Source organism: Brassica napus, chromosome A9, assembly GCF_020379485.1.
Source record: "Brassica napus cultivar Da-Ae chromosome A9, Da-Ae, whole genome shotgun sequence".
NCBI classification, from domain to species: Eukaryota; Viridiplantae; Streptophyta; class Magnoliopsida; order Brassicales; family Brassicaceae; genus Brassica; species Brassica napus.
This window is the reverse complement of record NC_063442.1, coordinates 22468301-22493087: the sequence shown is the minus strand read 5'-3', so window position 1 is coordinate 22493087 and position 24787 is coordinate 22468301. Positions and strand designations below refer to the sequence as shown.

General features: G+C 45.1%; 1 protein-coding gene and 1 non-coding gene across 2 annotated transcripts; one reads left to right on the top strand and one right to left on the bottom strand.

The window, feature by feature from the left end:
- Positions 1-246: 246 nt before the first annotated feature.
- LOC125578142 lies at positions 247-2988 on the bottom strand. Its single transcript, XM_048740449.1, has 6 exons — positions 2457-2988; positions 1769-2139; positions 1383-1699; positions 1159-1349; positions 467-918; positions 247-366 (listed from the first exon to the last, which is right to left on the bottom strand). Exons 1-6 carry the CDS (start codon positions 2986-2988, stop codon positions 247-249), a joined length of 1983 nt encoding a protein of 660 aa, XP_048596406.1.
- A 3893-nt stretch (positions 2989-6881) lies between these two features.
- On the top strand, positions 6882-6988 carry LOC125578735. The gene has a single exon (XR_007316818.1). It is a non-coding gene; the product is annotated as a small nucleolar RNA R71 (small nucleolar RNA).
- The last annotated feature ends 17799 nt before the right edge of the window (positions 6989-24787 follow it).

The following is a 24787-nucleotide window of genomic DNA, read 5'->3' as shown; positions in this document are numbered from 1 at the left end:
AAACCAACACTTCCAGATAGCTGTCCGCCATAACCTTCTTGGTATCATAGATCGCACGGCGGCGATCATCAGCCAACTTGTTGGCAGACGATTCAACTCCGCCTCCAGAACGGAAATTCGCTCAAGGGCCGATCTTCTTTCGTTGCTCACAACCCACAGACGAGCTTCGAGCGTAGCAGCCTGATTCCCCAGCTTTTCGGCGACAGCCAGTTGGGCGGCATTGGCACGCTCCCGATCTTGAGCCATCTAAAGACTGAACTTCAGCTCACGAACAACCTTCTTTATTTCGTTAAGTTCGTCAGAACGCAGAATGTCCTGTAGGCGTTTTTCTAAAGTCGCCGCGAACTCATTGTTAGCTTCCATAGCCTGAAATATGACAGATCAATAAAGATAAAACGAACCAACGATTCGACAAAGATCATGTTTCAGAAAGAATCACCATAGCATGGGCCATGACCATCTTTACATAGGCTTCACGCTCCGTCATATTACGCAGAGAAGAAAGCGGACATCCGGCGGGCTTGAAATGCCTCACCAAATGAGCAACACTGTCTAGATCCTCAATAATGGGGCAGTCCTTGGAATGCGAAAACTGCCAATGAAACGGCTTGGCAACAACCGTATCAGTCGGGACAACAAGACGACGATCCGAACCATTCGTCTTAGCTTTCGTTGGAGGACGATCACGCCCCTCCGAACCCGTTGGGCTGCTCGACTTAACAGGAGTAACAGATGCCTTACCTTCGGGATCTTTGGTCCCTTGGAACGAGGACCGCGGAAGTCGAGTCTCCTCACGCAGAACCTCTGTAAGAGCGTCGCTCACGTCTCCGGATCGAATGTGTTCCGCATTGGCAACACCAGTTCGAGTTCGCACCCTGTCAGAATCACGAGACTTAGATCTTCTCGAAGTCATGATTTCTAGCAAGTAAAAAACAAGATTGAACGAAATATTACAATAAGTTCCGAATGAAGCTAAAGGCTTTATAAAGGTCGAGGCCTCGCAATATCTCAACAACACGAATGAAAGAAACTCGAAAGATAAGGAAACTGGGATATTCCAAAATTATATACTTATCCGTAAAAAAAACATTCAAAATATCGAGATCAAAGATCAGTGAATATCCAAAGACATTAAACAAAAAAAAGAAGAAGGCTAACTAGAAACAGAATCATCGGGCACAGCAGCCGATGCGAGAAGATCTGCGCAATCTCTTTCCATTTCCTTTGAACGAGCAAGTTTCGCATCCACAATCAAGCCTCCATCCTTGAGCTCGGTCAAGAGATCGATATTCGCGACCACCTCCTGTAGCTGAATCTCAGCAGATATTTCATTCTTCTTGCTCGCCCACCTATCTTTCAAGGATTCAAGGACCTCTCAATACTTGGCCGCAGTGTCGCGACGAGCATTCCGGGAAGCTCGGCGAAAATCCCGATCCCTCTCAACTTTGAACGCCGCAATTCTTGCCCGTTTAGCGACCATCCGAGATTCAAGAACCTTATTTGCCAGATGAACTCTCTTCCAGTCTTCAGTCAAAGCTTCGACCTTCTCAGCATCCTTCTTCCCTTCTCGCTTGGTGGCTTCAAGCTCTTCCGAAAGCCTCTTGATCTCAGAGCCAATGCTTTCGATTTCCCTGTCATTCCTGGAAGCCGCGACATGATCCTCTGTCATCACGACATATTCATTAAAAGCTTCCATAACCTGAAAATAAATTGAGATAAGCAAATGATGCGAAGGGATTCCTCGAAAAAAGGTAAAAAAGAAACGTACCTTAGAGCTCGCCACAGCAACCTTGGGGTAGGCCTCCTTCTCAACTGACGAAGTGAGAGACGGAAGACGGCAACCCGCGGACCTCATACGACCAGCGAGGGAAATCAGATCACTCTGAACCGCAAATGAAGAACCATCTCCCCCAGAGATAAACCTAGGACGAGATGGACCGGGCAAAGACTCCTCCGATGATTGACGCCGTTTACGAGTCATCACCACAGTCTCCTCATCCAAACCAGGACTCAACAAAGCAGGAGGCTGACTTTCTTTTAGAACATCGTCATCGTCAGAATCATGGCTCGAGATTAAAGGGGACTTCCCTGAAGCTCGACTCCTCGACGCAGACTCGGAAGTTTGGAACGACGAACGAGCTGTCTATTCAACCGATCCAAAGACTGGTCCTGAGAAGGAGAGGCCCCTGCGAGATCCCAGGAATGCCCGGTCTCGTCCTCCGACTTCGTGATTAAAGAAGCTTTGCCAGTCCCCACTGGCAAAGCAAAAACAGTCCGAATCCGAGTTTTGTCAAAAATGAACCAATTCGACCGACCTCTCCGAAGGATTATCATCATACCACATATCTTATCCGACATCGCGGAACTTCCAGCATAGTTACATTCAATAAAATAAAACGAAAATTTTAGTCTTCGATCCCGAAAACCCAAAACGCATAGGTGAGATAGAAACTAACCGATATTCTCAGCCCAACGCCAAGAGAGCCAGGAGAAATCGAAGTCACCCATAGATGCTCGATCCATCCGGAAAACGAAGAACTGTTCGCGCCACTTCTCGTCTCGATAAGGAATATATTCTATGATGTGGCGACCTGGACGCGGAGAAACAAGGAAAGTCCCAGGAGTCTGATTGTTCTGTTTCACCAGAACGAACTGACGAAACTCGCTAAGACCAAAAGCGAGACCCTCCTCCCTAGCCTTAACCAGAAACGCAACAAGATGCCTAAGGAAATTTGGGAGAAGCTGAGAGAGGGATAACCCAAGCTCCGCCAAAATCTCAAGTATCGGCTCCGGAATCGGGAAGATAAGACCGCAAGAATGGAAAAAGGAAAGATAGGCTCCATAGTAGCCCTCTCTCACGGTTTCAGGGGTCTCACCCGTTCTGGCCAAATCAAGAACAACGGAACGATCGACCCCATGAAACTCGTGAAGGTTCTCGAGATCATCCGCAGTAGTAGTTGGACGAGGAAAATTGAAAGACGAACACATCTCGATCTCGAATAGAAAGATTTTAGAGCAAGGGAGAAAGAGAGTTGAGCTAGGAAACGGAGATAAGGCTGAAAGAAAGCCTCCTACGTATATATAAATAAGCCTCCCTAACGGCTTTATCATCGCTATCGAGAAAGGGAATTATAACCTAGTCTACGCCCTAGCGGCGACTAAAGTAGGCGTTACCGATAAAAATAATAATAAAAGAAAGCGCGCCGCCAAACGGTTCTTTTCGAAAACAATCATTAAAACCTAATCCGAATGATGTTAACCGCAAAATCCAGACCAAAGGATAACCGCCCCTTTTTTCCTTTTCGATCAAATCAAAAAAAGGGCTGGGGGACAAATGTTGGACCCAATTTTGGTCAAGACCGAAATAGGCCCCGATCAGAGACATGGGCCGAGACATGCCGAGGCCCACAGCCAGAATTGAGCTCGAAGAAGGAGTCACGGAGGTTGCAAAAATCGCGCAACAAGAAAACGAGATCGCGGAGCTAGCACGGAGATCTCGGAGTCGATTTGCTATAAAAGAAGGAGAAGAAACAAGGAGGTGGACACGTTGAAAACCCTAGAGAGAGCCTTACATTCATATCAATCTTATTGTCTTCCCACTTTTATATTCCTTCTTGATCGAACTTGTGTGTTTCATTCGATCTAGTTCAACTAATTGTATTTGATCCCAGTTATCAATAAAGTCTATTTTCACCTACTGGAAACTATTTAACATCGTTGTGTTCTAAAGATATCGTTGCCCACATCATTTATCTTCCCTAGATCAACCCCGATCACTATCAAATACTTTGTGTGGAATTTAGGTTCTATAGTACCCACCCTTTTGTTCGACCTTTCCAGTGGCTCCATGTTTCTTTTTCTTCCCTTCTCCATCACCTTATTCTCGTTTATTTTTCTTAAACATGATATGGTGATGTGACGAAGAAGGAGGTAACATATGATGGTTATGAGTGCCACTGGAGGTTCTGATGTCGCAACCATTCTGGTTCTCCACCCCTGCTCTTGTGCAGTTCATTGGTTATGGAGCGGTTGCTCCCTAAATCTGCTTGTTATCCTTTCTGACTGAATTTCTACAGCAGTAACGAGTAAGAGTCTGCATCGATCCTTTCCTCTTCGACCTTTTTGCACATATCTGCACATATAACACTGAAAAACAAATGCATGAAGGTGGAATAAAGGCTAAGGTGCAGGATGGGAACTAGCTAAAAATAAGCTAGCAACTCAGGATCAGCAAGATGGATAAAAACGATAAGAAGTCCTGAGTGTGTTCTTGTTTCCCTTATCTAATGCCCATAACAAGAATAATTGAAGTCAAGATTAGGTTCAAGTTAAATGGATCTAAGTCTTTTCAGTGTAACCTGGACAAGTCGAAATCTTCTGGAGAACCAAATGTGATCATGTCAGGGTGTTCTAGGTCCACATGTGTGTCTTTCGTCACTGCTAAAGTCACTGAATAAGATAACTAAAGCACTAGGTGGTTAGTGATTAACACAACATAAGGTCCTAATTCCCACAAGGTTTTGACTGACTCGATCCTAAAAATTGACTCAAAAGAAAAACAAAAGAAAGAAACGAGTTAGTAAACGATGAAAACCCTCCCCCAGACTTACTTCACAACGCCTCGGTGTGAAAATAAATCAGAGAGAAGGTGTAAACAAGAATATATATTTTTTGGTCGAGATACTTACCTGAGTGGAGCGGTTGCTGCGAAATATCATGGATGCTCCATCGCCTGGAGCGGCCGCTCTTTTCAGAGGGCATGGTGCTTTGTTTCTGCAACCCAAAATTCAGAATTTTCTGTTTTTTGACCTGAGACTCAATATCTAAACAGAAAATAAGCAAAACAAAAACAAAACCAAGTTATATTTACATTTACCTGTGGGTTGCCTCCCACCAAGCGCTTGGTTTAAGTCACTAGCTTGACTTGGTGACAGGAGTCAGTCGGGTTAAGCATGAGGGCTTATTCCAAAACAAGCTCCACAATCAGATATGTTCAGCTTCGAGATTGTGCTCAACATCCCTTTTACAGCAGCTTCCCCTTTCTCTTTCAGCTCCTGTGTGAGAATAGCTCTGACTTTATAGAAAGGTTTAGAGATATCCTTACACTTTACCTCATACTCAATGGATTTCACATCACACATGCGAGGTTTTAAAGTCATCGTGGGATCTCTCTTGACCCTTTTCTTCTGGACTTTTTACTTCAGCTTTGCATTCCCACTGAGTTGCTTAGTATCACTGTGAGAATCTCCATCCAGAACTTCTTTTATCTCCTTCTTAGGAAAAAAATTCAGTTGTTCTCCACTAGTCACTGAGATGCAAGAGGTGTATCAGATTTGTGATCTGATAGGGACAGCCTTGGAGAAAACCTTCTTATTGATGTTGGAGAAAGACACTCTCTTATTAGGTAGGTCGATGATTGCTCCCACTGTAGCCATAAATGACCTTCCAAAGATCAAAGGCATCTCATGATCCTTGCTCATCTCAACAACCGTAAATTCGGTATGGAGCATACAGTCTCCCACTTGGACATGAAGATTACAAATGGTGCCATAAGGGACTGCCGTGGAAGAGTTTCCAAAAGCCATAGTCACCATAGAAGGCTCAATATCAACAATGCCCAGCTCGTCCACAATTGCCTTTGAGATAAGATTCACACCAGACCCGTAGTCACTAATTGCAGATTCCACTCCAGCAATTGAACATGGAAAATAAAACTTTCCAGAGTCATCAACCGTAGGCAATACTTTCATTGATGGTGTAAACGCTTCAGTAAAGAGAGCCTTAATTTCCTCTTGAGTCTCTCTGCAATTTTTGAAGAACATATGCAATGGCCGAATCTCCCAAGCATGTTGAAATGAGATTTTTTTAGGAAGCCTTCTCGACATTTCCTAAACCCAGCCAAATGTTCTGCATTAATGGGATCCATTAAATGTCTAGGTGGAATTGGATATGGAACCTTTGGAACATATACTTGCACTGGTGGAATCTCAGTAGGTTTGTCGGGAACAGTCACTTTAGGGCTAGCAGGGTGCTATGTTCTCTCTTCTGCGCATGGAGCAGTCTTAGCAGACAGGTGCTCCGGTTCTTTTCTATCAGCTTTCTCCAATCTAAGCTCTGTTGCATTACAGTGATCAATCCTAGGATTCATCACACTCTTTCCTGGAAGGATACCTTGCGGCCTCTTGACACTTTCAGCTGTTTGAGCAATCTGAGCATCCATCTTCCTTATGTGGCTAGCAACAGTGTCGTACTTTGTACTCAGCTCGGTGAACATGTTGTCCATCCTGTTGTTGATGTTCGTGGTAACCTGATTCAACGCCTTGGCCTAAACCTGCTGACCTTGAAACAGCTGTTGTATCATCATACCCAGACCCTTCAGCTCATCTGGTTGACTGTTCCCGGCAGCTGGAACTGCTTGCTGGTTGTTCTGCGATTGTTGCTGGTTCTGGTTCTGGTTCTGATTCTGATTCTGACTCGCAAACCGATTATATGCCTGACTAAAAACAAAAGTCTTACCCTGAAAGTTCTGCGGGAAGCCTTGCTGATCGTTTCCTTTCTTTTCAGCCCCGTGAGAAACCTCTTGAGGGTTCTGAATCTGCCCATCTGTCGCTTGCTCCATGCGAAAGATTTGCCTTTGGTTTCATTTTAGTAGCTGATCAACCTTATCTGTCAGCTCATCTACCTTCTGGTTTTCGACACTGTGACTTTCTTGGAGCGGTCGCTCTCCTGATTGGCTGAGCTAGCTTCCATGTTCTCAATCAGCTTAAACGCTTCATCAGTGGTTTGAGTCATGAAATCTCCATTGCTCGAAGAGTTTAGAGCACTTTGGTATTTCCAGTCTACACGGTTCATAGAAAATACCCAGGAGGTAATCATCATCAAATCCATGGTGAGGGCATTCTCTGCGGTAGTCATTGAAATGCTCCCATGCGTCGCAAAAAGGTTCATCAGTGAGATGTCTGTAAGAGGTGATCTTGTTCCTCAATGCAGTTGTTATCGCCTTCGTGTAGAAACTGCTTAGGAACGCTGATCGGACCTGTTCCGACGAAGTAAGAGATCTGGTAAGGACAGAGTTCAACCACCATGCAACATTTCCATCAAGAGAAAACGAAAATAGCATGCACTTAATGTAGTATGGTGGTACGCCATTCGCGCGAGTAAAGCTGTAGACTGTTTCGGATCTCTCAATGTGCTTCATTGGAATCTCTGTCGGGAGACCAGTGAACACTTTTCTCTGCACCAGATCGATTAAAGCATGCTTGATCTCAAAGTCATGTATAAGGCAGGGTAGAGGAGTAATGGCAGAGCTCGTAGTGGGGAAGTTACGCTGAAGGTTTCTCTGCCCAATCGGAGAAGCTTGCTCCGGCTGTTCCTGCTGCTGCTGCGCGGCAAAAAGAGCAGCTTGTTGATCAGCTTCATGCTGTGCTTGGATGGTCTGCTGCATCTTAAACATCTGTTGTTGCATTGTGGCAGCGAGATCATCCTGGTTGCCGTAGTCACCCATAGTGGTGTTAGTCGGCCTTGGCTGTTGACGATTTATTCTTTTTAACCTTGCTAGCTCCTGGTTCCTAAGTGTAACAAATTCTCCTTGTGCGTTTCTCCGAGTATGTCTACTAGTCATGCACCTAGAACATTAGCTGCAACAAAAAGGATAGAGCAAGTTAGAGGTCTTAGACTAAATAAATAACCGAAAAATAAAGGTAAAAAGATGGTCCCCGACAACGGCACCAAATTAAGATTACGTGTATACGCACACCAATTAACTTAATGTGCACACTACCACAATCGAATGGTATGTCGATGTAGCACTTTAGGATCGAATCCACAGAGACCAACAATTACATTTTATCTTTATTGGATCAATACTTAGCTAAAACAATGATGGGGGTTTTGAGATTAAAGTTTCGTGAGAAACAAGTAACAAGATTAATTAAAGTATGTAAATTAAAAAGAAGCCAGCCTAGGTTTACTTCATCGGGTGTCAATACTTGTGAGCCAAACAATTATTCAAGTTCAATTTAGCACTAGTTTAGAACTCATATCACTTAAAATAGACCAGCCCACTGTCGTGGTGCTTCACCTTTTGCCAATCGATCTCAGTACCTAAACTGTCGTTTGGACTGAGATGCGATGACAAACATTAAGATCAAGTCCGATATGTTCACATAACACTCTAACATCTACTTTCGCTGGTTAGGAATGCAATCCTCATTCATAACCGATCTAGCAACCTATTACACGGTTGATGAACATATTAAACCTAGGATCTAACATTAAGCGGCCAGTTTAATGCAAGTATTAAGAACAGTTATGAACGAAGACAATCAATGGATTCACTTATCTATGTTTAACTCACGAAATTAACACCCTAGAACCCTAGACAAGCTAGATCGACTACTCAGTCATTACAAGAGAAAACACATAGATTAATTATGAATAATACTGCATGTTAATAAAAGAGATAAAAAAGAGGGTGTTGGGGTCAAAAACGGTTACGATGGAATTATCACCCGAAAATCCTCGGAGATCGTATTTCCAAAAAAGATAGTAAAAGAAGAGATGTAATTTTCGTAAAAATAACCTATACGAGGTTTTTACGAAGAAGTATCCTTTGGGATTCAAACCGAACAAACCAAGCTCGGTCGCTACGTATACACGCCGTCCGGTCGCTACGTAGCAACCAAACCCGAGCCAAGCTCGGTCGCTACGCAGCGACCGAGCGATCGTCCCGCTCGGTCGCTACGTAGCGACCGAGTTCGAGCCAAAGCTTGGTCGCTACGTAGCGACCAAGCGATCGTCCCACTCGGTCGCTACGTAGCGACCGAGCTCAGCCAAGCTCGGTCGCTACGTAGCGACCGAGCGATCGTCCCGCTCGGTCGCTACGTAGCGACCGAGCTCAGCCAAGCTCGGTCGCTATGTAGCGACCGAGCAATCATCCCGCTCGGTCGCTACGTAGCGACCGAGCTCGGCCAAGCTCGGTCGCTACGTAGCGACCGAGCGATCGTCCCGCTCGGTCGCTACGTCCCGCTCGGTCGCTACGTAGCGACCGAGCGGGACGATCGATCGGTCGCTACGTAGCGACCGAGCTTTGGCTCGAGCTCGGTCGCTACGTAGCGACCGAGCGGGACGATCGCTCGGTCGCTACGTAGCGACCGAGCTTGGCCGAGCTCGGTCGCTACGTAGCGACCGAGCGGGATGATTGCTCGGTCGCTACGTAGCGACCGAGCTCGAGCCAAAGCTCGGTCGCTACGTAGCGACCGATCGATCGTCCCGCTCGGTCGCTACGTAGCGACCGAGCGATCGTCCCGCTCGGTCGCTACGTAGCTCGGTCGCTATGTAGCGACCGAGCACTCGTCTCGCTCGGTCGCTACGTAGCGATCGGGCTCGAGCCAAAGTTCGGTCGCTGTGTAGCGATTCAACCTTTCCGAACATCGATACGACACCAGTCCTTGCATTCTCGTCAAACCTTCGAATGCTATCTCCCGAAGACCGTAGCAAGCTCAGTCCATGTTTCCCGCTATTCTAATTCATCGATCAAACTTCGCGGATTATAAACCGCGGAAAACTCGTAGTAAACGTGTCGAGTCGGAAGACGGCCCAAAGGGACCTAAAACACGACTCGAGGCCCATCCTACGATTTCTCCTAACCAAAAGCCCGTGAACCACACCATGGTTCACGCTTGGCCCACGAGGAAGGATAAATGTCAAGTTTCCGCGGATAGATACGGAAGTTTTGAAGATAATTGTGAAGATCGGGAAAAATGGAATATCTCCATTTTTATGCTATGACGGCTTAAGGGCAGAAGAGTAAGGGGAGAGAACTTTTTCAGAGCAAACTTAGCACTTAGAGCAGTTTAGGCAATTTTCCGTTTTTGTTATTTCGAGCTGCGACTCAATTAGGTTTAGCCGTCTTAGGGTTGCTAGAACTAGGAATCTCGCCGACAGCTCTCGAGCCCAGGCTTATATCTTGCTGTAACGCTCATACGCAGATTCGGAATAAGATCTATTTTGCTCTCTCTTTTCGATTTCTTATTTTTATCGTTGTTATTCTCGTGTTCTGATTGCTTGACGTGTGGTAATTAACAGATATCCGGGTCCTCTGGGAAATTAGGGTTTTCCTAGTTTCCTTATTTAAACGGAAATCGACAGTGTGAATTTCGGTTCCCACAGTTTGGCGCTAGAAGGAGGGGGACTTACGGATCAATCTAACCCGCAAAAGCCACACACAATCTGACATGTCAACCAACGACGCGGATAACGTGCAAACTCGTCTTAATGGAGGCAGCGGCACCGATCTCCACACTCCAGTAGCGGACGTATCCGCGGCCAACGCGCAAGCCAACGCCGCGACGCTCGAGGAGTTCAAAAAGATGTTCGCCACCTATGAGAAAAGGTCGGAAGAACAGGATAAGCTCGTGAATACCTTGACCAAACAGGTTGAAACCTTAACGGCAAGGACCCAAGCTATCCGTCCCCGCGGAACCACCAAAATCCGCGGGAAGAGGCTCGACTTCGCCACCCCACTCGATAGAGCAGGACTCGCGCGGGAACGACCTTCCGGTCAAAACCCTAGCGAGAAATCTCCCGTCGAAAAGGGGAACCCTGAAAATCTTCCGCCCCCTGCAAAGGACTCGGAGGATAACGAAGCCGAACACATTGACCTGGATCCTAGCGATGTCTCCAACGACACCGACGAGGATGTCGACAGACATCCAAGAAGGACCAGAAGCCGATCCGCTCGGGAAGGCTCCCCGTTCGAAAAACCAATGACGGAAGAAGAAGAAGTCGCCTATTGGAACGAACAAGAGGAGCTGGCCGAAAGGCAAACCGAGCTCACTCGCAGTAAACGCCGACAGGCTCGGAAATCCACTGACGAGACATCGGATATCCGCGATCTTCGCGACTACATCACTAAGACTGCGGCAGAAGTGAGAGCCGTAAAGTCTCAAATCCATCATGCTACTAGTGCTGCCCCCGAGATCGATCGACTGCTGGAAGGAGCTCGAAAGACCCCCTTTACCAGTCGCATTTCGGACATGAGGGTGTCCGATCCGGGAAAGATCAAAGTACCAAAGTACGATGGTACGGCCGATCCAAAAGCGCACCTTCAGGCTTTCCACATCGCGATGGGAAGAGCAAGACTGAAGGACGGCGGAAAAGATGCCGGCTATTGCCGCCTGTTCGTCGAAAATCTCGAAGGAGCAGCGCTCGAATGGTTCGCACGCCTTCATCGCAACACCATCGGGAGTTTTCGACAGCTCGCATCGGAATTCCTCAAACAGTACTCTGTATTCATAGACAGGGAAACCTCCGATGTTGACCTCTGGAGTCTCTCCCAGAGGAAGACGAATCCCTCCGCGAGTTTATCAGCCGGTTCAAGCTGATAATGTCCAGGGTCAGCGGGATAAGCGACAAAGTGGCCATCGACGCGCTGGTACAAGTCGAAATTCAGAAAATGGATAACTCTCGACAAACCGCGAACGATCCAGGACGCCCTCCACAAAGCAACGGACTACATCATAGTCGAGGAAGAAACTAAAGTCTTATCGCAAAAACATAAGCCGGCAAGACCATCCTCGAAAGACGCAGATCCGAAGGGGAAAAAGAAGAACTCTCGTAACGACAAGTACGTCCATCACGAGGGGGAAGATCTCCAAGGGGCGCATATCTATGCGATCAGTTCGGATCAAGGCCGGACCACGGGCAACACATGGACTCGCAATCAAGGGTATGACGAAAACACCTTCTGCGAGTTCCACCAATCCCGAGGACACTCCACCACCAATTGCAAAGTCTTGGGAGCAAGACTGGCCGCGAAGCTACTCGTTGGAGAGCTTTCGGAAGTAACTAGCGTCAAGGATCTCATCCTCGATTCTGATCGGCCTCCAAAGACGGATAGAAATCCGCCCGCTGAAAAATCCCCTCAACGAAACCATCCTGGGGATAAACGCGGTAGGAGGCCGGATGACAAAGGGAACGATAACAATCGTCGCAGAGTCAATATGATCATCGGAGGATCACAATACTGCGGCGATACCGTGTCGGCCATCAAGGCTTACCAACGGAAGGCAGAATCAAGTGCAAATTGGCCTACATGGTCTCCTCCTCGAGACGGCCAAAGTTGCTCGATCACCTTCACAGAGGAAGAAGCCGGCGGTATCGACCAACCTCACTGCGACCCGCTCGTCATAGATCTCGTCATACGAGATTTAGAAGTCGGAAGGGTACTCGTCGACACGGGAAGCACGGTCAACGTAATCTTCCGCGACACTCTCAAGCGGATGAGTATCGAACTCGGAGAAGTAATTCCGACGCCAAAACCACTCACGGGTTTTTCAGGCGAAGTGTCGATGACTCTCGGATCAATCCAATTGCCAGTCATGGCCAAGGAGATCACGAAAATCGTCGAATTCGCGGTAGTCGATCATCCCGCTATCTACAACGTGATCATGGGAACCCCATGGCTCAACGCCATGCAGGCAGTTCCGTCAACCTACCACCTGGGTCTCAAGTTCCCAACGCCGAGCGGAGTCGCGGCCATCTGGGGATGCCAAAAACAGTCGCGACTATGCTTCCTCGCGGAGCATAAGTTAAGGCAAATCACGGCTTCCGCAAACGGCAAACGCGCGAAGATAGATCGATCTTCAGCCAAAAGCGCCCCGGGAGAAGACGAAGTAAAATCGTCTATCAACGCAAACGCATCGGACGTCGAAGCTCGACATAAATCCGAAGCCCACGCGACAACTCAACCGGAACATCCGGAAAATAGCGTCGACCCAGCCACGATCGACACGGTCAAGGCGGACATCGCGACATCTACCGCCGAGTAAGAACACTCGCGGCATGAAACAGAACTACGAGATGGCTTGATCCTCGAAAGGGGTACGTAGGCAGCTCGTCAAAAGACGAGTTCAGCTATCCCCCTCTCTAAAAAGGGGGGGGGAGTGGGTGCGTATACTCGTATACTCCCACTTAGAAAAATCTTCATTATTGTAATCGAGTTTTTAGAAACTTCAAAAACTTTTACTACAATATACGTTGTCCTTTTTATCGAAAACGTTTACGCTTCAGTAAAACACAAAAGAAACTTTCAGGACACGCCTGAAAACGTTAAGACTCTTGTCTGCGGCCCCTTCCGGCCCAAAAATCGTAAAGATTATCATCTTTCAAACACGCAAAAATACACGTATAATCCTCGAAATAACTGCGAGACGTCGCAAAAGTTAAAATTCGAGGACAATGCTAACAAATTGTCCGAACGCGACCACCAAAAACCTTACACCCCGTTCGTCGATTGGCCCCGACGAACACGCCAGCCGTCTTAAACAAACGCAATCCGATCACTCTTTTGATCTTTAAAAACGTCCAGCACAAGGACAAAAGCGCGCTACAACAAAAATCCGAAATTTTGGTTTAGCACTTCCAGTTGATTCTGAGAAGATGCTCGATTCGTACCATACAAGTCATATAAGCCGAGAACATATCGCGGACTTTAAATCGGTGCGAGTCAGGAAGAAATCGCAACAGGAAAAACGATAGCCGGCTAGTCACCGCACAAACCTTAACCGAAAGTAAACCTAGGTCTTGCCCTAAACCCAACGCTCTGGTCTCAAACATCTCAAGGCATGATATCTAAAAGATACGAGATCCTAAACCATGTCTCTCCGTTCATATCTCAATGTTCTCGAAAATCGTAAAGATAAGTAAATTTTTACGAAAATCACGAACGAACCAACAGATTGAACGTCTAATCAGAACTAAATACGAGACGACAACTCGTATTTACTTCAACCCTACTCAGGAAAACTCGAAACAAAACATTTATCATATAAATAAACCGCGTAAAGCGGCAAGGGATTCAAAGCCACCAACGGCCAGTCCCGGTAAATACAAATACGGCCATCTAGGCCTAAACGAAATCCAAATTCAAAGGGCCACACTCGGCCGAAAACAGATAAAAGGATAACTGATCCATCCCTCATAATCCAAAGTCAAAGTCCCCGGACAACGAAGCACCGAACGCATCCGCAGGACGATCCACTTCCTCGCCACCATCGGGAAAACCGGTCGGAACCTCCTCGGTATCAGGGGAAACCGGGATGGAATCCCAGAACCCTTGAATCCTCTCGTCAATCGGAGGGATAAGCGCCTCAGCATGGGCACGGTCACTCATCCCACTCTTCATCAAGCTCATTTCCTCTTCAAACACATAGTCATCGGCTCGCGTCCTCCAAAGACTTCCGACCGAACCGCGGCACTCGCGAAAGTCACCCACCGAGGTAAAGGCATTCTTGAGGTTCCCATACTCAACCTGGAACTGAGATGCACGAGTCTTCATCACCTCGACGATTTCTCTTTTGCCTTTCCTCTCCGCTTTACGAACAGCCCGCGCATGATCACGAGTAAGCTGCGCCTCTCGCTCCAGCATCTCGCCTTGCACGCGAGCGAGATCCCGCTCCGCTTTCTCCGCTTGAAGCGGTAGACCATGGCTTCTCTATGGCCCGCCTCAATGGCCGAGCCCAGCAAGCTCAGGCCCTGCAAAATCGATTGGCATGTTATAAATATATACATAGGACGATCACCAAAAAATTCTCAAAAAAAAACTAACCCCATTGATGATGCGAGATCCTTCCGCAACGACTCTCGGCCGATTCTTTCGTAGGAGGAGGAGCATCGAAACCCGATGGCAGCCCAGCAAAGAAATCATCGAAATCCAGAATAGGGGCCTCGCTCGAACCGCTCCCGTCGCCGTAAACAAGGTTCGGATCCCATCCAGGAAGCATAGAGTCATCCATCGAAAAGTCTATGTCGCCAAGATCGACATCTTTTCCCTTCCAAGAGCTCGACTCCGGCGCAGCTGTCGGAGCTTCGACGGGATTCTGGTCGTCGGGCTCGGAGTCGCTTCCCGTGTCCGCATCCAAAGCAGGACCGGGTTGCACGAATCTCAGCGCCTTCCGAACCCTCTTCGGCGTAAAAGAAGTCCAGAAGAAGGGACCATTCCTGAGAAGATCCCTCACCGAAATGATGTCCGCGGGGAACGGAGCAAAAGGGTTGATGAAGGGACGATCATTCGGCAACCTCCGGAACAATGGAATGCAACTCTCTTCGACGGATGCAGCGTCTATACGGACAAAGAAAAAGAACTTCTTCCACGAGTTGAAGTTCGAAATAAACTTCTTAACCACTGACATAAATTTCCGAGGGACCAACCTATGCTTATCCGTACCCCTGACAAGTTGAAGCCTCAAAAGCGCTTCATAATGATCGACGGAAAGGGAAAGGCCATGCTCGTAGCTTAGGATCAGGATCCCAATAAGGTGCTGAATGGCAAGGGGTGTCAACTGACTTATCGCAACTTCGAAACGGTCCAACACTCGGACGAGAATTTCGGGTATGGGGAACCAGAGGCGACAACGCACTACGAACGCCTCATAACAAGTAAAGTAACCCTCCGGGGGGTTGTTAGCACATTCCCCGCGGCAGGGAACCCGGAACTCCACAGCATCCGGGATGTGGTAGAACGATCGCATCGTCGCGAGAAACTCGTCAGTAGTCCTGCTTGCATCCTCTTCCTCGACTCCACGATGGACCAGGACCGGGAACGGCTTCTCCTTGGGAGGGGTCAACGAGCCATAATGAGCAACCCACCATGCCTCGTTCTCGGCAGGATGCACCGAGTGAGGCACGAACTCCATCTTCGGAACGACGAGCTCTTCATAAGGACTCGCGGACGAAGACCCTTTTTTCGCAATCTTTTTCTTGCTCGACATCTTTACACTTCTCTTGAGAGAATAGAGGAAAAGGGTGGAGAGAAAGATAGAAAGTTTTTTTTTGAAAGATCTTAGAGAAAAACAAGAAAGTGAAAAAATTATGGAACAAGTTACCTCTCTTCTTATAAGACATAAGGATTTACTATTCAAGCTCGGACTTTCGGATATTAATTCCATCCATCACGCCTAACTTGCCAAACATGCCTAACCGCACGCTAGGATCCTACGATGCATGATCCTAACGGGCTGGGGGCTAACTGTTGGGGTCAAAAACGGTTACGACGGAATTATCACCCGAAAATCCTCGGAGATCGTATTTCCGAAAGAGATAGTAAAAGAAGAGATGTAATTTTCGTAAAAATAACCTATACGAGGTTTTTACGAAGAAGTATCCTTTGGGATTCAAACCGAACAAACCAAGCTCGGTCGCTACGTATACACGCCGTCCGTCGCTACGTAGCAACCAAACCCGAGCCAAGCTCGGTCGCTACGTAGCGACCGAGCGATCGTCCCGCTCGGTCGCTACGTAGCGACCGAGCTCGAGCCAAAGCTCGGTCGCTACGTAGCGACCGAGCGATCGTCCCGCTCGGTCGCTACGTAGCGACCGAGCTCAGCCAAGCTCGGTCGCTACGTAGCGACCGAGCGATCGTCCCGCTCGGTCGCTACGTAGCGACCGAGCTCGAGCCGAAGCTCGGTCGCTACGTAGCGACCGAGCGATCGTCCCGCTCGGTCGCTACGTAGCGACCGAGCTCGAGCCAAAGCTCGGTCGCTACGTAGCGACCGAGCTCGAGCCGAAGCTCGGTCGTTAAGACCGAACTCAAGCTAAAGCTTGGTCGCTACGTAGCGACCGAGCACTCGTCTCGCTCGGTCGCTACGTAGCGATCGGGCTCGAGCCAAAGTTCGGTCACTGCGTAGCGATTGAACCTTTCCGAACATCGATACGACACCAGTCCTTGCATTCTCGTCAAACCTTCGAATGCTATCTCCCGAAGACCGTAGCAAGCTCAGTCCATGTTTCCCGCTATTCTAATTCATCGATCAAACTTCGCGGATTAGAAACCGCGGAAAACTCGTAGTAAACGTGTCGAGTCGGAAGACGGCCCAAAGGGACCTAAAACACGACTCGAGGCCCATCCTACGATTTCTCCTAACCAAAAGCCCGTGAACCACAGCATGGTTCACGCTTGGCCCACGAGGAAGGATAAATGTCAAGTTTCCGCGGATAAATACGGAAGTTTTGAAGATAATTGTGAAGATCGGGAAAAATGGAATATCTCCATTTTTATGCTATGACGGCTTAAGGGCAGAAGAGTAAAAGCGTAAACCGACCTTGGAGCTAGTATATAAGGAGTCCTAGGCGAGGAGCAAGGGGAGAGAACTTTTTCAGAGCAAACTTAGCACTTAGAGCAATTTAGGCAATTTTCCGTTTTTGTTATTTCGAGCTGCGACTCAATTAGGTTTAGCCGTCTTAGGGTTGCTAGAACTAGGAATCTCGCCGACAGCTCTCGAGCCCAGGCTTATACCTTGTTGTAACGCTCATACGCAGATTCGGAATAAGATCTACTTTGCTCTCTCTTTTCGATTTCTTATTTTTATCGTTGTTATTCTCGTGTTCTGATTGCTTGACGTGTGGTAATTAACAGATATCCGGGTCCTCTGGGAAATTAGGGTTTTCCTAGTTTCCTTATTTAAACGGAAATCGACATTGTGAATTTCGGTTCCCACAGAGGGTTCAGGGTAATCTTCTCTATGGCGAGAGAGATAGAGCCTTCTACGTTTACAAAGTAGCAAATCCCAACAATGGAGCTTTAGGGTCTGGTTTTTGTGTAGAAAATAACGTAAAAAAAAAAAGGGAAACAGAAACAGAAGATATATATGGAAGCCACAAGCGGCTGGGAGAAAAAAATATGAGAGGATTAGGGCAAATCCCAAAATATGAGAAGTTTCCATAAAAATATCAGCCACCGGAACAGAAACTTAGGTTGCTCAGCACGCTCGAGAACAGCATGCAAGGTTGTTCCGCTCGTGAAAAATGTCAATTTGGATTATTTCTGATTATTTTGCTCCAGAGTGGATGTATCGGTTCCCTTTAGTGGCGGCATCTAAAGCTGCATATTCATACAACACGGGAAAAGCAGTTCAAGTTGATTGTTCATTTATAGACAGAAAACTGAATCTATCGCTTCAAGGCTTTAATAAGATTATTGTTTTTAATTTTACCGGTTACATGAAGGCGTCCTGCAATCTTCATAGCAACTAATAAAATCAATTGGGCTTCCAGTAAACTATAACACCATCGAGGAGCCCACATTAGCTACACAAACAAATAACTTTATAAGCCATCCCGTGAAAGAAAGAAACAGCTTTTATAATAATTACAGATCAAAAGCATCAAACTTGGCAATGCATTCATCGTTCTACTGGAGAATCTTATAAACCTGTCAAAAAAGTCTTGTTCAGAAAGATGCAAATCATCAGCAGTGATAGTGAACTGATTGATACAACGATTTAAGATAGAAACATTGTACATGCTGCAATCTCTTACCATAGACAATGTTGAATCTATGCTGCAACATTGTACATGCTGCAATCTCATGAGGAAAGAAGAAATGAGTGTTGGTGAGCATCGTACTTCAAGGAAGAATTGATTTTACATATAGAAACTGCGTGGCTCCGGTCACCACAATCATTAAAAAACAAAAGTATTGATCTTACATATCTAAAGTACTCCAACGGCCGTGGGCAAACCTAATTGCCATTCAGAAGAAGAGGAGGAAACACACATTGATCCACCTTTTGATTGAAGAATGAAGCGAGAAAGAACATGAAGCAGCTTAATAAAAATTGAAAGAAACTAATATTACAAAATGAACAAAACTATTGGGTTTGAACATGATTTCATACATGATCGATCATCTATAAGAAGAAGCTTCAGACCAATTAGGAAGCTACCTTTTGGTGTGTAATAACCATCACGAGCAGATATAATTTTGGTCGAGAAAATTCTTTAAGATCAGTTTGAAGATTGATCGATCAGAATTTAAATAAAAATCGACACGGTGAATTAATCTTGACGGGGCTGTCTTTTGGTCGAAAAACCATCTCTTGATGGTTCTGGTTGAGTGTTAATTATTATTGTCGATTTTTATTCATGCTGGGCGAGTTTATTCAGAGCAGGACGAGATTCGAATGATGAAAAATATTTAGTCAAAACAGTCTGAAAAATATCGACAAAACTCTTAAAATTATTTCTGAACAGTCACATGCTTTGCACCTTCTAGCCTACTTGCTTCCTCAGTAATTAGGTCACATGACCTGCACCTACTTGCTTGCCTGCTTGCTCATTAATTCAGTCACATGATTGTCACCAGCTGCTTGCAGCTTTATTCTTGGGAGGGAAAGGACAGCAGCTTGCTGTTGGAAGTGCTGAAGCTGCTCTCCACATGTCCTTTCTCAGCCTTGCTTTGTGCTGAGTGAAACCCTCACCTGAAGCAACTTCTTATGTTATAAAACACCATCTTCTCTCCTCTGGACGTTCATAACCTGCAAGAAAAACCAGAGAAAAATTCAGAGAGAAAAATTTGTGAGAAAAACTAGTTGAAAAATTCAGAAAAAAATTCAGAGAAGAGAATTGAGCATGGACAAACCTTTCTCACCATCCTGTGACTTTATCCAGTGTGTTCTGGTGTGGTTAAGGGCTGAAGGTTTGGTGTCCAAGAGTTTAGAATCACCCATGTTCTTCAACCTTTGATTTTGATCGGTAAGATGGTTGTGGATCAGTTTCTGTGAGAAGTTTTGTTGGTTTGCCTACACTGGAGATAAATTCTGAATAAATCCAACCATGGATTCTTGTGGTGTTGATCAGGTTAATTCGTGGTTAGCTTGAAGAGAGACAACCAGTCAAGTTTAATTAGTTGAGTAACACCGGTAAGCTTCAGCTTCTTGATTCAACCATGTTTTGATGAGAACCAATTGCTGTATGTTGGTTAACCTGTCAGGATCAGTTGTCTAAGGTCTTGTTCTCTTCAGTCTTGGTTGGTTTATGATTTAATCAGTCTCATAGAACCAGTAGACGAACTGATAAGAATTATGGGAATTAAACCAAACTGATTTGATCTTGTTTAGAACTGAATTGAGCTGAGTATGTTCTGATCTGATCTGAGCCGAGCTGTCTATGGTCTGAAATTTTCTTGAACTGATGTCGTCTGAGTATAACCGAGTTAAGCTGTTGGGAACTGATATGAACCGAGTTAAATTGTTAAAGCTTGAACCGAGCTGAACATGGTATCAATCTGTCTTGAACCGAACTGATATGAGAGAACTGAACTGAAATGTTATGACCTGAGTTGAGTTTCTTCTTGAACCAGACTAGTGAACCTTATGTTCCAACTGTTATGTTTTGAATTCAGATGGCCAAGGAGATTATTCGGATCAGCCAGATCCTTGTGATGGTTTTGAACCGAGAGTGATCCAGAAGTGAAGTGTGATTAGCTTGAGCTCGAGTCTAGACTTCCTTAGCCAATCTCATGGATTTAAAGTTGAGTCTAGATAGATGATGAATGAATTATGAATGAGTATGCATGATTGCATATTGAATATGGTTGATTAATTAAGAATTAATCATGAATTAATTAAGAGATAATCATTGATTATTTAAAGATTAATCATGGATTAATTAAGGAGTAATTATGGTTGATTGCTTAAGTATTATCTTTTGATCTATATTTATATATGAAGTATTTATCTTGTTTAAATACTTAAGAATTAATAAGAATAATTCTTTGAGGTTATCCTGAGCCTTGGTACTTGTTCTCAAGTACTAATCTATAAGTATTCCATTAATAAGTGTGAATCATGTGAAGTCTTATTGTATACTCACTTTCCCGAAAGTCCCGCATTGCCGTGAATTGGTCCTGCGATATGGATCAAGGTCATGAAGACACGATGATGGGATCGCACCCTGGAGGCCATGTAACTGCATGCAGCGTTGGATGTTCTATCTTGGAATATCTGATGGAGATGATAGTTTTATTTTTTCCCCATTAGGCTCGGTTAGCCTTGGTAGTTTTCCGGTTTTAGCATATATATATATTAAGAGTATGAGTGATGTGCTGGTATCGTGGATGTGATGTTTAAGATAGATTCACATGGATGGATTGAGAGGCCTTATAATTATATTAATTATGGAATATAATTCCACTGCATTCAAATGGTGTCGCTTGCTCGGGATACTATTGATATGTGTTTGGGTGTGGGATTAGACTCACTGAGTAAACTAGTTACTCATGACTCATTTGATATGCAGGTAACCAGTAGGTGGGAGACCTTTACTCTAGGACGGGAAGGAACGGCATTAGCCAGCGGTAGTTTTATTATCCTTGCAATCGTTTTGATATACTTTATGTATAAGGTTTGTTGACCAAAAACCTCGAGGTTAATCTATAAGATTTTGTAAGATTCTTTTAAATGAATAAGTATATAGTGTATAAAGAATGTTTTTAAAGTATGGGTTCCAAATGATATTAGTCCTTGTCCGGACGAACCAACTATTGGGTATTACTCTTAAGGTTGTAAAGCCTCGGGTTGTACCTAATAGGATATGTGTACTTAGGCGGTTTGCCTAAGGTACCTGGATTTATTTCGGGAACTTCGGGTTAGTCGTTTATGTACACATTGTGGCTTCTCGGTTTGGTTTCAGTTACGAGTGATCGGCTGTGCATGTTCTTGTTTGATTGTTGCACGGCTTGTCGAGTCAACTTATACTTAGACCAGATCGGGGGTGTCACAAAGGTGGTATCAGAGCATGGTTATACGATGCTAGAATGGGACTTGTTTCAAATGTTTTTCGAGTCAAAATGAGTCGCAAGGATAACTAGGATATGCTGGCTTGTTCCTTCATTTTAGGATAGATAATCATGGGTAGTTACCTAACAGTGATATTTCATAGCAGAAGCACCAAGACAAGCTTGAACGGGTGGACCGTACTTACCGATGTTAGTATCATCAGGCTCGAGTTTGCTACCCTCATGGTGGAGTTCACTACCGCCCTGTTAAGAGTCAGTAACGTCATGCCTTCCTGTCGTTCTTTTGAATTCTAGTGGGGGATGCCAATTCTTTAGAGAGAGATATGGGACAGAATTGATACATCGAATACATCTCCGGACTCGTGTGTTATCGATGTCAAGGTGGGCGTTGTTTGTGGTCCGATTCAAAGCGATGCGACTGCACATGATCACCTAGATGCACTTATTCTTCCAGCTTCTCAAGTCTCCAGATTATGCTGAGACGTACAAGAAACAGATCCGTACAAACCTGATTGATTCAGCACTTGTTTCAAGCTTAATATTGGTGGCGGAGATAGTTCAGCAGTAGTACAAGATGATGGACGCACCAGCACCATTCCGTTGCAACAAGACATCTTGAAGTTTGTGAACAAGATAAAGAAGTTGGGACAACACCGACAAGTACTAAACCATTCGATGTAGATTTTGTATAGAGGAAGATTTCGAATGCAACACTACGAGCAGAACAACTAACGTGGCCCATTGTTCAGAAGATTGCAAGAAGGATATGGAACCATACATCATCAAGAATGATACAGTAAGTTCGTGATTAAGCGTCAAGCATCATTTGGGAAATGTTAGTCCAAGTTAGGCGGATTTCTTTCAAGAGTTCAAGATGGAGTGTTTTCTACCCAAAACATGGGACCGATATGGAGTTCGCACAGTGAGATGTTTCCGCCAAGATTTCGAAGTCAAGTTAATCTGATTCATCCATTATGGTTTGGAGGATGAGCTAAAGATCATGAAGATGTACTATTGTGACTTAGCCATTAATCTCAGAGTAACCCAAACTATAAAGCTTAAGAGCTATGAGGAGTTGGTGGAGGATCACATGAATTCTATAGAAGCCGTTTTTACTGAAGAAGTTTACCAAGTCATGCAGATTATTTAACTATCAACCTATTCAGATAGAAGGTCAGTTTCAAGTAATGAATCAAGAAAGTCGATGGAGATAATTTTTGTTGGACGTTTCATCAGATCAAGACCGAGGACCCTGAGTTGTTTTGGTTTTGGCTAGCAAGGCGAGTAAGGTGATGATTGTTCAAGTATATAAAATCCTCGATCGCTTACGTCATTTGCGCTTCGGTGGTGCCAGTAATGAGTACCGAGGTTATCCTACCATGGCCCATGAAGTTACCCGATATTTTTACCTATACCTAGGGTACCGCTTGTTAAACTTGTTCGCTTTCCTTACCATTAGTCACTAACTAAGTGTGTGGCTATTTGGGTAGAGCCTACACTTTATAGTTGCCTGGACCGTCAAAACCTCTGAAAAGGTCTAATCACAGGTTTGCTTCTTATCCCATTGCGTGTTGTGTGCATTTTAAAAATTTTGAATGATTAAATAAATAAGTGAAGGAGTGATCAAGGTGTCGTATGAGACCTTGCCTATGGACGGAATTTTCCGCCCATATTGTGTTTGATGCGGGAACAACACATAGATGTAGTTCTCGGGTAGTGTCATTGTTTTAGGAAGGATTCACTTTAGTGAATTCAGGTACACTGTTCTTACTCGTGGAAGTACTGGCTGCCATTTAGAGTTATGGTATGCCTTCGTATCCCATCCCCATTCCTTAGTACTTCCATTAGAGCGGTTTGTTTTTATCTAGAGTGAGATTGGCTATCTAGTTACCGAGCTCAATTAGGATATTAAGGAAAGAAGTCTTTTGAAGAGGACCAGTTATTGTTGGCCTACAATGGTATACTACTAAGTGTTCGAGTATCACTCAAATCAGTCTGGCGTTTTGAAGAACTTTTGGGAAAAAGGTGAAGAACTGTACTCTAGTAACTTGATCGTTTAAAAAGTAGAAGACAGTCTGATAATCAGGGAAGATAAAGATGTGTTTAAGGCATTGAAAGGATGGTCGACATCTAAAAAAGTAACATGTTCAGTATTCTTGTTGAACATGAATTCCATGCAATAGCCTAGGGATTTCACCAAGTGGTTCTTGTCGAGTTCTAGTAGTAGTTAGAAGATTATGAAGAGCATTTCAGATAGATCAGAAGTGTAAAGAATACTGTAAGTGAAATCATTCTTGGAATGGGTGAGTGTGTTTATTTGAGAGTAGCACCCCTGGTCTGAATCATGTTGGTGTGATTGATCGTGCATGTTCTTGTTTGATTGTTGCACGGTTAATCAAGTTAACATTGACCAGACTGGAGATGTTACATTCACGTATGGCACATCACCTCACGTTCCAAATTTCATGTTGCTGTTATGGGAGAAAGTCAGATAGAAAAGGTTGAGAAGTGATAGTCTACAGATACAAGATTGTTAGAAAAAGTATGCAGACCGCAGTTGACAAGAGTTGTGCAGAGTAAAGAATTTGGTTATCTTGAAAGTGGCTGCTCAGAAAAGAAAGGATCGGTTGGGGGAATCAAGGGATCGACCATGACTTGTTTTGATATGGGAAGATTAAGATAAGGTAAGAGCTAATATTCAGAACTCCTTTCAGAGACTGTTCAGTAAAGAGTGTACAGTTACGCATCACCACCATATCTCTTCTCTGTTGTTAATGGCTTACCATCTCTATGATTCAATCTCCACCGAAGAACAACAGATGTAATCACCATATGAGTTAGTTGGCTACGTTACGAGACGGAGAGAAAGAGGACGTGACCATAAGCCGGCGCCACCGCCATGATCATCACCAACACCACGGAGTTGTGCCCCTGTGAACCTAAACCCACCAGACGGTGGACCTATAGCACACAGAGATACTTTTGCGCAGCAGATTTCTTCATGTCTTAATGGGGAGAAGAGATGGATACTCAGACCCATGGCTGAGGAGTGGTTTTGCGAGAGGTTTCTAGTACGATCCAGGGGGTTCTAGGACAACGAGTCATGGCTCTTTGGATAGATCTCGTTTCCAGGAATCTGCAGAAACAAACGGAATCAAAGATCGGAGTGTACAGCAAAAGTTATTGACATGCTTCTTGGACAAGAATAAGCTT

Coding starts and splice junctions, on each gene's coding strand:
- LOC125578142 (XM_048740449.1), bottom strand. CDS start 2,988: ATGTGTTCGTCTTTCAATTTTCCTCGTCCAACTACTACTGCGGATGAT. Junction 1,700..1,768: donor TTGCTGTGGCGAGCTCTAAG/GTACGTTTCTTT, acceptor ATTTATTTTCAG/GTTATGGAAGCTTTTAATGA. Junction 919..1,158: donor GCCCGATGATTCTGTTTCTA/GTTAGCCTTCTT, acceptor TTTACTTGCTAG/AAATCATGACTTCGAGAAGA.